The sequence below is a fragment of the Myodes glareolus genome, chromosome 24 (assembly GCF_982192425.1).
Source record: "Myodes glareolus chromosome 24, mMyoGla1.1, whole genome shotgun sequence".
In the NCBI taxonomy this organism is placed as follows: domain Eukaryota; kingdom Metazoa; phylum Chordata; class Mammalia; order Rodentia; family Cricetidae; genus Myodes; species Myodes glareolus.
In genome coordinates, this window is record NC_142049.1 from 9,715,646 (window position 1) to 9,730,035 (window position 14,390).

Consider the following 14,390-nt stretch of genomic DNA (forward strand, 5'->3'; position numbering starts at 1 on the left):
TTTCAAATAATGAGTGAGTCTTCTCTGAGATTTGGTTCTTTGTGTTTTGTTTGTTTGCTTATTTTGTTTCCCCTTAGATTTTATAGTTGGACTAAAATACAGCATTGCTCCAGAAAAATTTTGTTAGTGAGAACTGGGATATTGGTTACTTGAGACTGAATGTTGCTTTTCCATGTCTACTTGCTAGAAAATGCAGTCAGTTTCAGGGAAGAAAATACTGATTTTGAATTACTAAATTCTTTTTTTAGTAATTATAGTATTATAATCTCTTTAAAAGATTTAATATTGTTTCCATGTTTTCTAAGGACTGTGTTAAAATTTTATTGAGATGTATTTTTTTTCCATTAAAATCTATGTTTAAAGAAAAAAAAAAAAGCAAAAGAAATAGGAACCACAACGGAATGCTTCACCATTAGACCAGGTCAAACATAAGAAAATACTACATTCATATAGCAATAAAGAAACAAGCAACCAAGTATCTTAGTTACCAGGGAAACAGGAATCAAAGCTGCATTAAGAGTCCATCTCATCCCCAAAGGGATGCTGCCATCAGGGAAACAGACATAGCAACTCTCCACAAGGATTAGGGTGGCGCTACACAATGCTGGGAGGGTTGTGAATTAATAGTTACTAGGGAAAATATATAGAAGCCCCTAAAACAACTAAATAAGAAGGTACTGTAGGCTCTAGCCATACTATTTCTGCAAACACAGTCCCCCAAAATATATACTATCATAATACAGAGATTCCTATACATCCTGTTCATTGCAACAGGGTTCAGAACGGCCAAGATATGCAACCAGCCTACTTGACTACCAACAGACAAATGATGAAGAAAATTGCTATCTATCCAGAATGGAGTTTCTGTTTCATAAAACTCCAAGGAAGTGTATATTTATTTCCTGTACACAAAAAGTACAAAATTACGTCATTTGCTGAAAGTGGATGAAACTGGAAATTGCCGTGTTAAGTGAAACAAGCCAAACTGAGGAAGACAAAAATGACTTATTTCCCCCCATATGTGGCATCTAGATATAGATACCCCATACAAGGAGAGTGGGATTATTTATTTAGGCAGAGGAACAGGAGTAGCAGGAGGTGTGAATATAGTCAAAATGTTGCATGAAATCCACCTGTCTTGGTTTAGTTTCATCGCTGTGATCAAGATCACGACCAAAGGAAACTTGAGATGGTTTACTCTTCCAGGCTTACTCGTCCATTAAGAGAACCAAGGCAGCAATCTGGAGGCAGGAGCTGAAGCAGAAGCCTTGGATGATGCATACTGACTTGCTCGGCCTGTTTTCTTATACCACCCAGCGCCAACTGATGAGGGATGATTTTGCCCAGAGTGTACTGGGTTCTCCTACATCAGTCGTCAATCGAGAAGATGCTCCATCAGATTGACTTTAGGCAAATCTGTTGGGCATTTTCTCGATTAGTGATGGATTTTCCCTTTCCAGGTTGTGTTTTCTCTCTCTTCCCTCCTCTCTCTCTCCTTCTCTCTCTAGGATACCATCATTTTTATATACTGTATGTATGCTAGTAACCAGGATATCATCCCTTTGTACAATATATGTATGCTAATAAAAACTTAATAAAATATTCTGGAAAAATTATTCACAAAATTACAGCAAATCAAATTTGTCTTTCGCACTTTACAGTTTATGCAACAGTGCCCTCTGGTGGTACAAAAGTTGCTGCCCTTTTATGTATTCTCTCATTGCTTACTTACTTCACTAGGGAGTTTCAGTGGTTCAAAGCTTCTTGAAGTCATGGAAATTCATTGATAGTCCGAGTTATTTAGCAAACTGAGACGCCAGAGTCTTTTTCTGATGACACTGTTAAGTGTTACAAGCGCACTAATTTTGGCTGCCTCAGTGTTTTGGGTGCCCCGAGGGTAGGCAACTCTGTTTAGTTAGCAAAGAAGAGAACAATTTGCTTTCAGGGAATTTTGTCAGCTCTTCTTCAGGGCCCCAGTCTTCTGCCATAAGGAAGCTGTGTGCACTTCAATAGCTTGAATTATTGGAGAGTGTTCAAATTCGTTTTCCTACCCAGCAGACAGTGTTTTCTCAAATGTGCTGCTACTGAATTCTCAGTCACATCTCCTATTTTCTCAATTGCTAGCATTAGTTCAATTGCTAACGTTACAGCATCTTTATGAACATATGAGAAATTTAATAGCAACAAGGATCACATCCTTAGAACGGAGGAGCCAGTCATTTTGAACTCTATCCAAGTTTCTTAATACAATATCTGTCTTTTATGGTCACCACGGTAGCTCCTTTCAATCTTGCTTTTCAAGCTATCTATTCAATACACAGAAGGAGGGATTGCCACTTTTTTTTCAGTGATGGACTCCTCTACAAAATTTATATTCTTCCTTCTGCATTTTGTCAGTTTCTCTTTCAACCAGCATTTCTGTGAGCCTCCTCAAGATTAGGATTGAGGAAGAGAGTGCTTTTCTGTATCCCGATTAGTCAGGGCAAAAGGACGTGAAAAATAAGGTACCCTGCACAGACAGATGATCTCAGTGGGAGGGTAACAGAAATGCTCCCCCCCTTGCTCCCCCCCCTTTTTTTTCAAAGTGGAGGGTACTGCAGCTTACTGGAGAGCTTATGTTTACCATGCACAAGGCCCGGGCTCCAGTCCTCAGAACTCAAACAGAGCCACAAAAGCAAGCAGAGAGTATTAGACCTCTGGAGTCTCTGGGGAAGAGAAGGGAAGGACAGTTTCTGCTCCTTGGAGTCGTGTTCCTCTCGGACAGTCTTGTCATTTCCCAGGTGACCCCCACATGATCATCTGGGGTACCGTTTTCTCTGTAAATTTTTGATCCCTAAAGCTCCCACATCCATTTTGACCAGGAGAACAACGGTAAAGCATTGAGACAAGTTCTTAAAAGGCTTAAGAGTGGAAATAAATAAGTCATGTGGTATTGCTCAGGGATCCTGTTCTCGCATCTGGGACACCAAGCGCCGGCTCTGACCGGAGGTGGCCAGGCGAGGCTGGAGCTCAGTGCTCTGTCTTATCCTTTCTGCCTCAAATTGTCACCCAACGGTGTTTAATAAATTTAGTATTATTTCTGGATGTATACTTGATTCTTGAGCAGTTAAAAATGCAAACGAATCTTTGCCACATAGATTTTACTTAGAGGAAGTCCTCATTCCTTCCTGCCCTTCCTGCACTCAGATCCTTTCCACATTTCCACACGGTGAGGCAGGAAGCATCTCTTGAATTCTTTTTTACTGTGTTTTAGGAAGAGCTGCCGTGTGTGACCAGAAATGTGCTTTTTTTTCCAGGTCATGCCTGTGAGCCTTTCACGGCATACGACCTACTTTTGTTACGTCACTAAGGCAAGTTGTGGAAGGGCTTCGAAGTTCCATCTCTGTTGACCCCTGGCACAGCATTTGAGCTCCTTGAGCTCAGCTTGCTTAGAGCAGGGCAGGTGCCATGGCTTCTGCAGTCCTTTCATGCTGTGATTTCTCCAGTCCCCACTGCAGGCCTTGGAAAGGGACCTGTGGGTCTCAGTCTGGACGGCAGAGGGCGCGCTGTCCCGTGTGCCTGTGACCACTGGGTACTGGAAGCAGCCTCATAGCTGGGCTGATGTTCCTGATGGAGGGAGGGAGCCAGGAAGACGCCAGAAATTCATGTTGTGAAAAGTCTCTTAGCAAAGACAGGTTAAATATTGGATTCTTTACTGTTAATTTCCAACTTCTAAGTAAGCCATTAATTTAATGTGCATCTTAAACAGGTAGCTCTTTAAAAATGTTCTTACACATTCATGGATTTTCATGAATTTAATATTTAAATCGACTATAGCATATATTTCCTTTCTATCTTATTGGTTTTGTGTCCATTGTATTAAGATGTGAACCAATGATAATTTCTTGTAATTTACTTCTGTATCCGTTAATGTAGCTTTACTAATTTTTGAGTAGGATTTCCTTTTTTGTTGGCCAGTCTTGTAATTTTCTGGTCCCAAATGTCAATCACTCACCTCATTAAGAAGTTTTGTTTCTTTTGTTGGGTCTTGTTTTGGTGGGGGATAGATAGTACTGGGCATGAATCTTGCCACTTAGAATGTCTATTGGTGGGACAGTGTCAATGTTTATACACCTGTTCAGTGGTTCACTAGTTCTGGATTTTGACCCTGAAAGCTTAGGTAATGAAAATTCAGATAGTATGGGCTATCTTCATGTTGCAGGGGGAGGACACGCTTGTTCATCTCAGCTGCGCAGCTAGCTTAGTCCCAAAACAACCACACAGAAATTGTACTGATTAAGTCACTGCTTGGTCCATTAGTTCTAGCTTCTTATTGGCTAACTCTCACAACTTGATTTAACCCATTTCTATTAATCTTTGTATCGCCACGTGGCAGTGGCTTACTGGGAAATTCAGCATGTCTGTTTGTGGTGGATCCATGGTGTTCCTTGATTCTGCTTTCTTCCTCGCAGAATTCAGTTCTGTCTTCTCCGCCTACCTAAGTTCTAGCCTATTAGGCCAAGGCAATTTCTTTATTCATTAACGTATACAAGCAACACATAAAAAGAAGGACCTCCTACATCATCTCCATTTTGAAAAATATTGTGATTTACTCAAAACTGCTAAGAGAATAGATCCTAAGTGCTCTCCCTAGAAGATGTAGTAAGTATGTAAAGCAATGCTTATGTAATTAGTTCAATTTGCCAAGCCACAATGTACACACATTTCAAAAGATGTTGCACACTATATTACTGCAAAAATAATTACCATAATAGTTACTACTGATAAAACCAAATTAAGCTTCAAGTTTTTTTTTTGATTATTTAATGATCCAGGTTGATTTCCGTCAATTCCTTTTTATGCTAGCCTGATGACTTTCTTTGACATGTGTCTTGTCTGTCTTGTTTCCAATGTAGGTTGATCATTTTGGGTTTTACAACACAAAATCTTTCAAGCAGCGGTACCTGATCGCCGACAAGTACTGGAAGACGTACGATGGCGTAATCCTTTTCTACACTGGCAACGAAGGGGACATTACCTGGTTCGCAAATCACACGGTATGTGGCATGTAGACATCATGAGGTCACTTGAACAATTCGCCTTTACTGTGATGAACTGGAGATGTTTTCTGAGATTGATCACGAGATTTATTTTTCTCTTTGTGGCATTGGGACTTGAACCCAGGACCTTGCACATTCAGAGTAAGGGTCTGACCACTGAGCTGTGGCCCCAGGCCTGTTTTCATTTTTAATTTTGAGGTATGGTCTGACAAACACCCCCAGATTGACTTTGAACTCCCTGGAATCCAGGCAGTACGTAAATTTGAAATTCTTTTACCTCAGCCCCATAAGTAGCTGGGATTACAGGCCTGTACTACCAGGTCTCGGTTATTATTATTGTTCTTACTTATGAAGCTATTAAAAAGAGAAACTCACCAATAATTCGAAAAATAGCAAATTTGCATAAATAAACAAGTCTACAAAGAATAAATAAAGATAGTCAAGAGGACTCCATGTTCCACTTAATTGTGAGTGAGAACAACAGAACTCTATTTTCAGAAAACTGAGTTTTTTAAGTTAAAAATCTTGATTTATTGCATATAGAAGTTTTTGGGGGTTTTTGGTGTTTTATTTTTATTTATTTATTTATTTTATTTTGGTGCAGGGATTTAAGACAAGGTCTTTCTACATGGTCCTGACTGTTCTAGAAATGATTTAGACTAGGCTGGCTTAGAACTCATGGAGATCCACCTGCCTCTGTCTCCTGAGTGCTGGGATTAAAGGTGTGCGCCACTGTGCTCAGCATATATCGTGTGTTTTGATTATGGCCTCTGCTAGGTCAATAGAAGAGTGGGATTTTTCATACATTTGTTCAGCCTTGTGCGTTTGGAGGACGGTGTTATATTAAGCATGGAGTCGGTGTCCAATAAATGCTTGTTAAAGAGACGAACAAAACGGAAGCAAAGTGTGAACAAGTGTCAGAAGATGCGAGTTTCACCACCAGGTGGGGAGGGGCAGAGGTAAAATTGCCAGTGTATCTTAGTCTTCTTCCTGTTCTCTCTGTTCTCTGATATTCATACGCATTCACACAGTAAGATCCTTAGCTTGCTTCCGTACCTGTGTTTCTCGTTACCTTTCACTAGGCTTAAATCTGTTAGTAAAACCTAAATTAGAGCACGTGAAGACATGACGTCCCCCTTCTTGGCACATCAGGACTGCGAGCAGAAAATGTCAATTTTCCGCAAAAATGCAGGCTGAATTATGATAGAGAATATCGTATTTTCCAGAATGGGAGTATCTGCCACGGCGCTGGGCTTTCGGGAAGCCACGGAAAATACTTGCTCAGTCAGGTGAAATAAAGATGTGAATTCTCTTACAGCTTCTGAGTTCTTCATTTGTGATCCCATCCCCATAGAACTGTTAGGAATCTAAATATCTAGAAAGCAGGAGAAAAGAGATCCGAGACATGGGTCAAGGGCAAGCAGGATTGAGACTCACTTCCCGGCAGACTCCTGCTGTTACTCCTTGCGAAATCAGAACTGCCTCCTCTCTTTTCTCTTCTTTAGATGTGACTTCCCTTTTGTGCCAGAGCCACAGGGCAAGGTCTCCTGTCTAGGGCCCACTCTTTAGTTTAGGCGGAGAGCTGGTTCTGCCTCCAGCGGACCCCACTGCTGTACAGGCTCCGCAGTGGGAGTTAAGGCTCACAGGGCATCTCTGCCATTAGAAGGGGAAGAATGAAAAGACACTCGGGGTAGGAGCAGGTCCAGACAGTCGACCAGAAAGAGATCCTGAAAGGGCAGATCCTCACCCTCCCGAGTTCAATAGAGCTTCCTTTGCAGACTAAAACCTCACGATTGCGTGTTCACCTCTCTGTGTAGAGTTCCTGAGAGATTACATAGTAGAGACGATGTTAGCCAGATTTGCAGAAGTTTCAGTTCTTGCTTTGTAACTTGGTTGTTTGAATTTGGGTAAGCTTTTAACTCTACAGTTCAGTCTTCCCATCTGTTAAATGGGTATAATAAAATATCTCTTTCCTAGTATTGTTTTGAAGACTAAATAAAATTAAAGAACCTGTAGAAATACAGTGTGATGTTGTAGGGTATTTGTATACTGTGTGAAGAAGTATTACTGTGGTTGGTTTAATTAGGCAGGAGATATAGGAGGGGCTTCTAGTCTGACAGAGGAGGTAGGAGGAGATTATTGAGGAACAGATGAAATGCCAATAAGCCATGGAGGGAGTCAGGCCTACAAAATGAAAGCCACATGGCGAAACGTAGATTAATAAAACCAGATTCATAAGCTTTCACAATTAATAAGAAGTCTCCATGAGTATGAGCAAGGAGGTCAAGACCATGAGAGGTTCATCTACAGAGACAGTGTGCCTGAGCTAATGGGAGCTCACCAACTCCAACTGGACAGGGAATGAACAAGCATGGGATCAAACTAGTCCCTCTGAATGTGGTTGACAGTTGGGGCAGACTGAGGGGCCACTGACAGTGGCACTGGGATTTGTCTCTACTGCACGTACTGGCTTTTTGGGATCCTATTTTCTTTGGATGTATACCTTGCTCAACCTGGATGTAGTAGGGGGTGGGTCTTGGACTTTCCACAGGGCAGGGTGCCTTGTCCTCTTTTAGTACTGGAGGGGGGTGGGTTGGGAGGGCATGTGGAGGGAGTGGGAGGAGGGGAGGGAGTGGAAATTTGGATTGGTATTTTTTTAAAGTTAAAAAAAGAGAAATATCAGTGTTATTTGGGCTGGCAGCAGAAAAGACAGTCTGTCTGCAGTGTTAATACATGTAACACGTTATTTAGCCCTCTTTTGAAAATTAAAAATGCCTTTGAAAAAGCAAATAATCACTGATTGCACCAGGCATCGGTTCAGCTAAGCTGCTTCCTGCCAAAGCCTGAGGTCAGCTCCACAGAGGTCCATTTCCACTCTTAGACACTCGCAGCCTGGTGATGTAAGACGGACTTGTGAGTTCCTGTTGCGGCAGGTAGAGGGGTTCTTGCAGCACTCTGTGTGGAGGGGAGATGGACAGTTCTGCTGGGCTGGGGCATGCAGGGGAGGGTGTGGCTGAGCTGGGTGTGCAGGGGAGGGTGTGGCTGAGCTTGTGTGCAGGGGAGGGTGTGCAGAGGAGGGTGTGCCTGAGCTGGGTGTGTCTGAGCTGGGCGTGCAGGGGAGGGTGTGCCTGAGCTGGGTGTGCAGGGAAGGGTGTGCCTGAGCTGGGTGTGCAGGGGAGGGTGTGCCTGAGCTGGGTGTGCAGGGAAGGGTGTGCCTGAGCTGGGTGTGCAGAGGAGAGTGTACCTGAGCTGGGTGTGCAGGGGAGTGTGTGCCTGAGCTGGGTGTGCAGAGGAGGGTGTACCTGAGCTGGTGTGCAGAGGAGGGTGTACCTGAGCTGGTTGTGGCTGGACCTCGGCTATGTGGCAGGAGTGAGCAGCTCTGCAGAAGAGAAGCGGGGTCTTGAAAACCACAGGTATCAGGCCAACATGTCCATCATCACAGACAGCTCTTCTAGTTCCTTAGAGACTGCTCAAAACAACCAAAGCCATTTTGAGATTCCTATACCTTGTTAGGGAGTAGTAACTTATTCAACTCCAGCAGCAGCAGCAGGAATGACGTGGCTTTAATCCACATCTAATCAGTTGATGCTGTCTGCCTGGGATGCTTCTTAGGAAGGGTCTAGAAGGCACCACCCAGTCAAAGGGAAAGAGGCAGCAAAGGATTAGAGAAGATCAGTGTGGGAGAGTAAGCAATTCCGGTGGCCCCAGGTGACTGCTCTGCATGGCAGCCTGCATTTCAGTCTTGGTTCCGTCACCTATGTGAACACTGAGCCTTGGGTCTCAGTGTCCGTGTCTGTAAAACCACAGTGTCTGATCCCTGTTTATTGCGCTAATTAGGTGAATTATTACATGTAGTGGTTAGAACAATGTCGGAAACCTTGGAAGTGGGAGTTATTAACAGCTGATGTTAGCTAGTTTCCTAACATTTAAGATCAAAATCCCCAGGGAGTTTGGTGTGGGTATCAGAAGAGGAGGTGACATTTGTAGTGCAAAGACAACTACAACCTAGTTTTTGTTTTTTGTTTGTTTCTTCGTTTGAGATAGGTTTATCATTGCCAGCTCAGGCTGATCTGGAAGTTACTATATTATATAGGTTGGCTTCGTGCTAACGCTGGGGGACCCTCTGTCTGTCTCTCTACTGCTGGCGCTGCCACACTTGGCTGCAGAACCCATTTTCATTTCACTCTAAGATAGTGTGGTGTGATGTTCAAACACGCAACAAGGATCACGTGTATGTGGAACACAACATAAATTGCACAATTTTTTTTTTCCAGAAAACTCTTTCTGGTGTGCTTTAATATCTATTTTGTATGGTCTGCAAAAGTTCAATGTGATATTTTTTACACCTCAATTTTACTCCTGAATTTGTGATCTCTTCCCAGGGTTTCATGTGGGATGTGGCTGAGAAGCTAAAAGCTTTGCTGGTGTTTGCTGAACATCGATACTATGGGGAGTCCCTGCCCTTTGGTGAGGACTCATTCAGGGTACGTACACACTGTTTTTAAGGTTGTCCTTTTTGGGGGGTGGATAGGGCAGGGTCTCATATATCCAAGTATGTCTTACCTTCACATTTCACGTGTTAAGATTACAGGTATGCAACGGACAGTGTTGTATGTGGTTGTAGTGGTTGTATGTGGTTCTGTGTAGTGGTCTTCTGTTTGTGTTTTAACGAATAAAGCTTTCCTGAAGACCCAAGTGCAGAGTTAAGTCACTAGAGGCTTGGCGGTGATGGGACACATCCTTAATCCCAGGACTCAGGGGACAGATGGATCTCTGTTAGTCCACACCCTGGGCTACACGAAATTGATCCAAAAAGAGAAGAGAGCTCAGGCAAAGGCGATCCTAGCACTTGAGAACACAGGCCTTTAATCCCAGCACTAGGGAGGTGGCGACAGGAGTGATATGGCTGAGTGGAGACATGAGCTCAGTCAGTCTGGGGAGCAGTCAGTCTGAGGACAGGATCAGCCCTTGGTAGAAGTAAGAGCTCTTTAGTGACTGGCCACTCTGCTTCTCTGATCCTTCAGCTTTTGCCCTCTGATAGCTGACTCCGAGTTTTTATTATTAAGACCAATTAGAATTCATGCTACCTTCTGGGATTGAACCTAGGGCTTCATGCTAGACAGGTAGCCATCTTCCCAACACAACTACATCCCCAGCACTATTCATGTTTTTCATATTTTTCTTTCTCCTCCCCTTTACTGTTCTGGAGACAGGGTGGCACTACCAGCTCATGTTAGCCTTGAACTCATGATTCTTCTTTGTCAGCCTTCCAAGCACTGGTACTACAGGTGTGTGTGCTGTCGCCGGTCACGGAAGGTTCTTTTGCTCACCTGGATAGTAATTGTGCATGGGAAAGAATGCTGGTTTCTGGCAGATTTTTTTTTTTAATTTTCCTTCAATGTCCAAGAGCTACTAGTTATGGTAGCAGCCAGACGGAAGCAGTAGCAGATAGAACCTTCTAATGTGACAGTCCCGGGCCAGCTTTGGGTTTGGGGACCCCTAATCCCACGGGTTAAAGACCCCATGCAGAGCTTGGGTACTGGAACCCTTGGTTTTCGGCAGCAGTTGGTAAGACAGCTCTTATCCTAGGGCTTAAGGCCCTTGGCTTGGGAGACTTGAAAATTGTCTGGAATGCTTCTGGTGACCCAGACCTTCAGGGTCTCTTCTCTGGACTGTCATCAAATAACCTTTCATCAGTTTTCCATGCTCTGTCCTGGTCTAGTTTTGCTTTTCTTCTCACACTGGCCACTCTTGGGACTCTACTCACCAGCCTCTCACCAGGCATCTACGGCAGTTTATGACTCCTCCTGCCTGGCACAAAGTGTCTGCTTGGGCAGCCGCTGGCTTCTCTCAAGGCCGCTGTGCCCTGGTCAGGTCTGGTGCCCTGACTTAGGGAGTCACACAGCATCACGCCTTCCACATTGTATCGACTAGAACCAAGTCACTAGGTCTAGTACAAGTATCAAAAGGTGAAATTAGGCTGTAACTTTGAAAGGAAGGAATGTGAACAAATTTGCAGACTTTAAAAAAATCCCTCTTAGTTTCTGAGTTCAGTGCTACTTCACATTGCAGAGGGAAATGGACCCACACAGAGAGCCAAACCATCATGGAACTGGCGGAGTGGGCTTCCTTTACTCAGGGATCATTGTCTTCCAAGACACTTTGTTTCCCTCTCAGCTTTATAGCTGTTTGTGATTGGCAGCTGAGCTAGTTCCCACGGGTGCTGTAGTAAATACATCGCCTTTCTGGTAAAGAAGAGAGAGTTTATTTTGACTCAGGATCCTCTTCTCAGTTGTCCGCAGGATTTAGTTTGTATTGGAATGTATCTTAAATAGTTTAAATATATAGACTTGAAATAAAATTATAACAGCTGCATTTTAAGCTTAGTTTCATATTCCATGACATTTATTGCTAAATGTTTTCTATCACTTCTACAACCTCAACGAAGCCTTGAACAAATAGCATCTCGTGCAAATGACGTTTGGAAAGGAGAACACAGACAGGACATGTGACAGACTTGGGCAGAGAACACTGTTGTCCCCTTGGAAGAACAAGCTGGCAAGTTGTGCTGTGATGTTTGAAATGGTGATGTTTGCAGGGTAGGGCCAAGCCAGGGCTGCCTTGCCAAGGAGGTGGCAAGGTAGCATTTAAGCTCCTTCAAGAATCACATAGGTGGGTTCACTTCCCCCATGGCCAGCGGTCCTGCTGAGGAGCTATAGGGCTCTCTGAGGTGAAACTGGGTTGAGAGGCTGGAGAAGGGGAGGACACAAGTCTGTCAGTGCCCCGAGTATTCTTCACTGTCTGGATGGCTGTTGTTACTTCCACGCAGAGGAGCTTGAAACTGGGGCCCAGGCTTTCCTCAGTTATGCTGCTGGCTCACACCTCCTCTCTGCCCCTGTGTCTGACAGTTAGACTGGAGCTCTGAAGTCCTTTCAGGACACTTTCTCCATCCTCCCTGGCTTCTGACAGATCTTTGGGTTTGGCGATTGTTTCAATTCTTCTTTTTTTTTAGAAAGTAATTTTACTAAATTATAAAAGTTTCCATTTCCGCCCCTCCTCCCAACACCCTCCCACTCCCCCCACTCCCTCTCCTTCTCCCTCTTCGTCCCTAAGGGCAGTCAGGGTTTCCTGCCCTGTGGGAAGTTCAAGTTCCTCCCCCCCTCCCTCCAGGTCCAGGAAGGTGAGTATCCAAACAGACTGGATCCCCAAAATCCAGTATATGCAGAGGAAACAAGTCCCAGTGTCATTGTCAATGGCTTTTCAGAAAGACTCTGGGCCAGTCACATTCAGAGAATCCGGCCACATTCAGAGAATCTGGTTGATTCACGTCCTCGTTCAGTCCCAGTCCAACTGGCCTTGGTAAGCTCTCATTAGATCCGTCCCCTTGTATCAGTGGGTGATAGCATCCTTTGCAGTCCTTATTTCCTTTTTCATTTTCTTTGTCCTTCTGCTCCTCATTTGGACCTTGGGGGGCTCAGTCCGGTGCTCCAATGTGGGTCTCCGTCTGTATCGCCATCCATCGCCAGATGAAGGATCTATGGTGATAAGCAAAATATTCATCAGTATGGTTATGGGCCAAGGCCGGTTCAGGCACCCTCTCCTCTGTCCAGAGAACAATCTGGGGATCTCTCCTTGGACCTGGGATCCCATATATAATCAAGTCTCCTGTAAACCCTAAAATGAATCCCTTAGTTGAAATATATTCTTCCCTGATCCCCTATTCATCCTTTCCCCCCCCATCCCGGTTCACCGAGCTTTCCCCATTCCTCCCCTACTCCCTTCTCTCTAACCGTCTCCCCTTCCAACAACCCACCCCCCCCCCCCCCATGCACCCGAGGTTACCTGGGACTCTTGTCTATTTCCTACCTCCTGGTGGATAGCTAAATAATCTTCATCAGGTTCATCTTCTTATTTAGCTTCTCTAGGATCACGAATAATAGGCTGAAAGACCTTTAATTATGGTTAGAATCCACTTATGAGTGAATACATACTGTGTTCCTCTTTTTGGGTCTGGCTTACCTCACTCAGTAAAGCGTTTTCTATTTCCATCCATTTGCATGCAAAATTGAAGATGTCATTGTTTTTTACCGCTGAGTAAAACTCTAATGTGTATATGTTCCACACCTTTTTTAACCATTCTTCTATTGAGGGGCACCTAGGCTGCCTCCAGGTTCTGGCTATTACAAATAGTGCTGCTATGAACATAGTTGAACAAATGCTTTTGTAATATGTTAGGGAATCTCTAGGGTATATTCCCAAGAGTGGAATTGCTGGGTCCTGAGGGAGGTTGACTCCCAGTTTCCTGAGAAACCGTCACACTGATTTCCACAGTGGCTGCACAAGTTTGCATTCCCACCAACAATGGATGAGTGTTCCCCTCATTCCACATCCTCTCCAGCATAGGCTATCATTGGTGTTTTTGAGTTTGGCTATTCTGACAGGTGTAAGATGATATCTCAAAGTTGTTTTGATTTGCATTTCCCTGATCACTAAGGAGGTTGAGCATGACCTTAAGTGCCTTTTGGCCATTCGAAGTTCATCTGTTGTGAATTCTCTGTTCAGATCAGTACCCCATTTTTTAATTGGGTTAATTAGGGTTTTAGTGTCTAGTTTCTTGAGTTCTTTGTATATTTTGGAGATCAGACCTTTGTCTGATGAGGGGTTTGTGAAGATCTTCTCCCAGTCGGAAGGTAGCCTTTTTGTCTTACTGACAGTGTCCTTTGCTTTACAGAAGCTTCTCAGTTTCAGTAGGTCCCATTAATTCATTGTTTCTCTTATTGTCTGCACTCCTGGGGTTCTGCTTAGGAAGTGGTCTCCTGTGCCTATATCTTGTAGACTACTTCCCACTTTCTCTTCTATCAGGTTCAAAGTGGTCAGATTAATGTTGATGTCTTTATTCCATTTGGACCTGAGTTTTGTGCATGGTGATAGATATGGATCTATTTTCATTTTTCTACAGGTTGACATCCAGTTATGCCAGCACCATTTGTTAAAGATGCTATCCTTTTTCCATTGTATACCTTTAGCTCCCTTGTCAAAAATCAGGTGTTCATAAGTTTGTGGGTTAATACCCGGGTCTTCTATTCGATTCCATAAGTCGACTTCTCTGTTGTTATGCCAATACCAAGCTGTTTTCAACACTGTTGCTCTGTAATAGAGTTTGAAGTCAGGGATGGTAATGCCTCCAGAAATTCCTTTATTGTATAAGATTGTTTTGGCTATCCTGGGTTTTTTGTTTTGCCATATAAACTTGATTATTGTTCTCTCAAGATCTGTGAAGAAGTTTGATGGGAATTGCATTGAATCTATAGATTGCTTTTGGTAGAATTGCCATTTTTACTATGTTGATTC

General features: G+C 43.6%; 1 protein-coding gene across 2 annotated transcripts in view; it reads left to right on the forward strand.

Moving 5' to 3' along the window:
* The window catches only part of LOC125401005 (lysosomal Pro-X carboxypeptidase-like), a 59,061-nt gene that overhangs the window by 17,759 nt on the left and 26,912 nt on the right, over positions 1-14,390 (forward strand). For both annotated transcript variants that reach the window (XM_048435218.3, XM_048435217.3), the window contains exons 2-3: positions 4,896-5,036; positions 9,422-9,523. In XM_048435218.3, the coding sequence (XP_048291175.1) occupies positions 4,896-5,036; positions 9,422-9,523 (243 nt within the window). The remainder of the gene's footprint in view (positions 1-4,895; positions 5,037-9,421; positions 9,524-14,390) is intronic.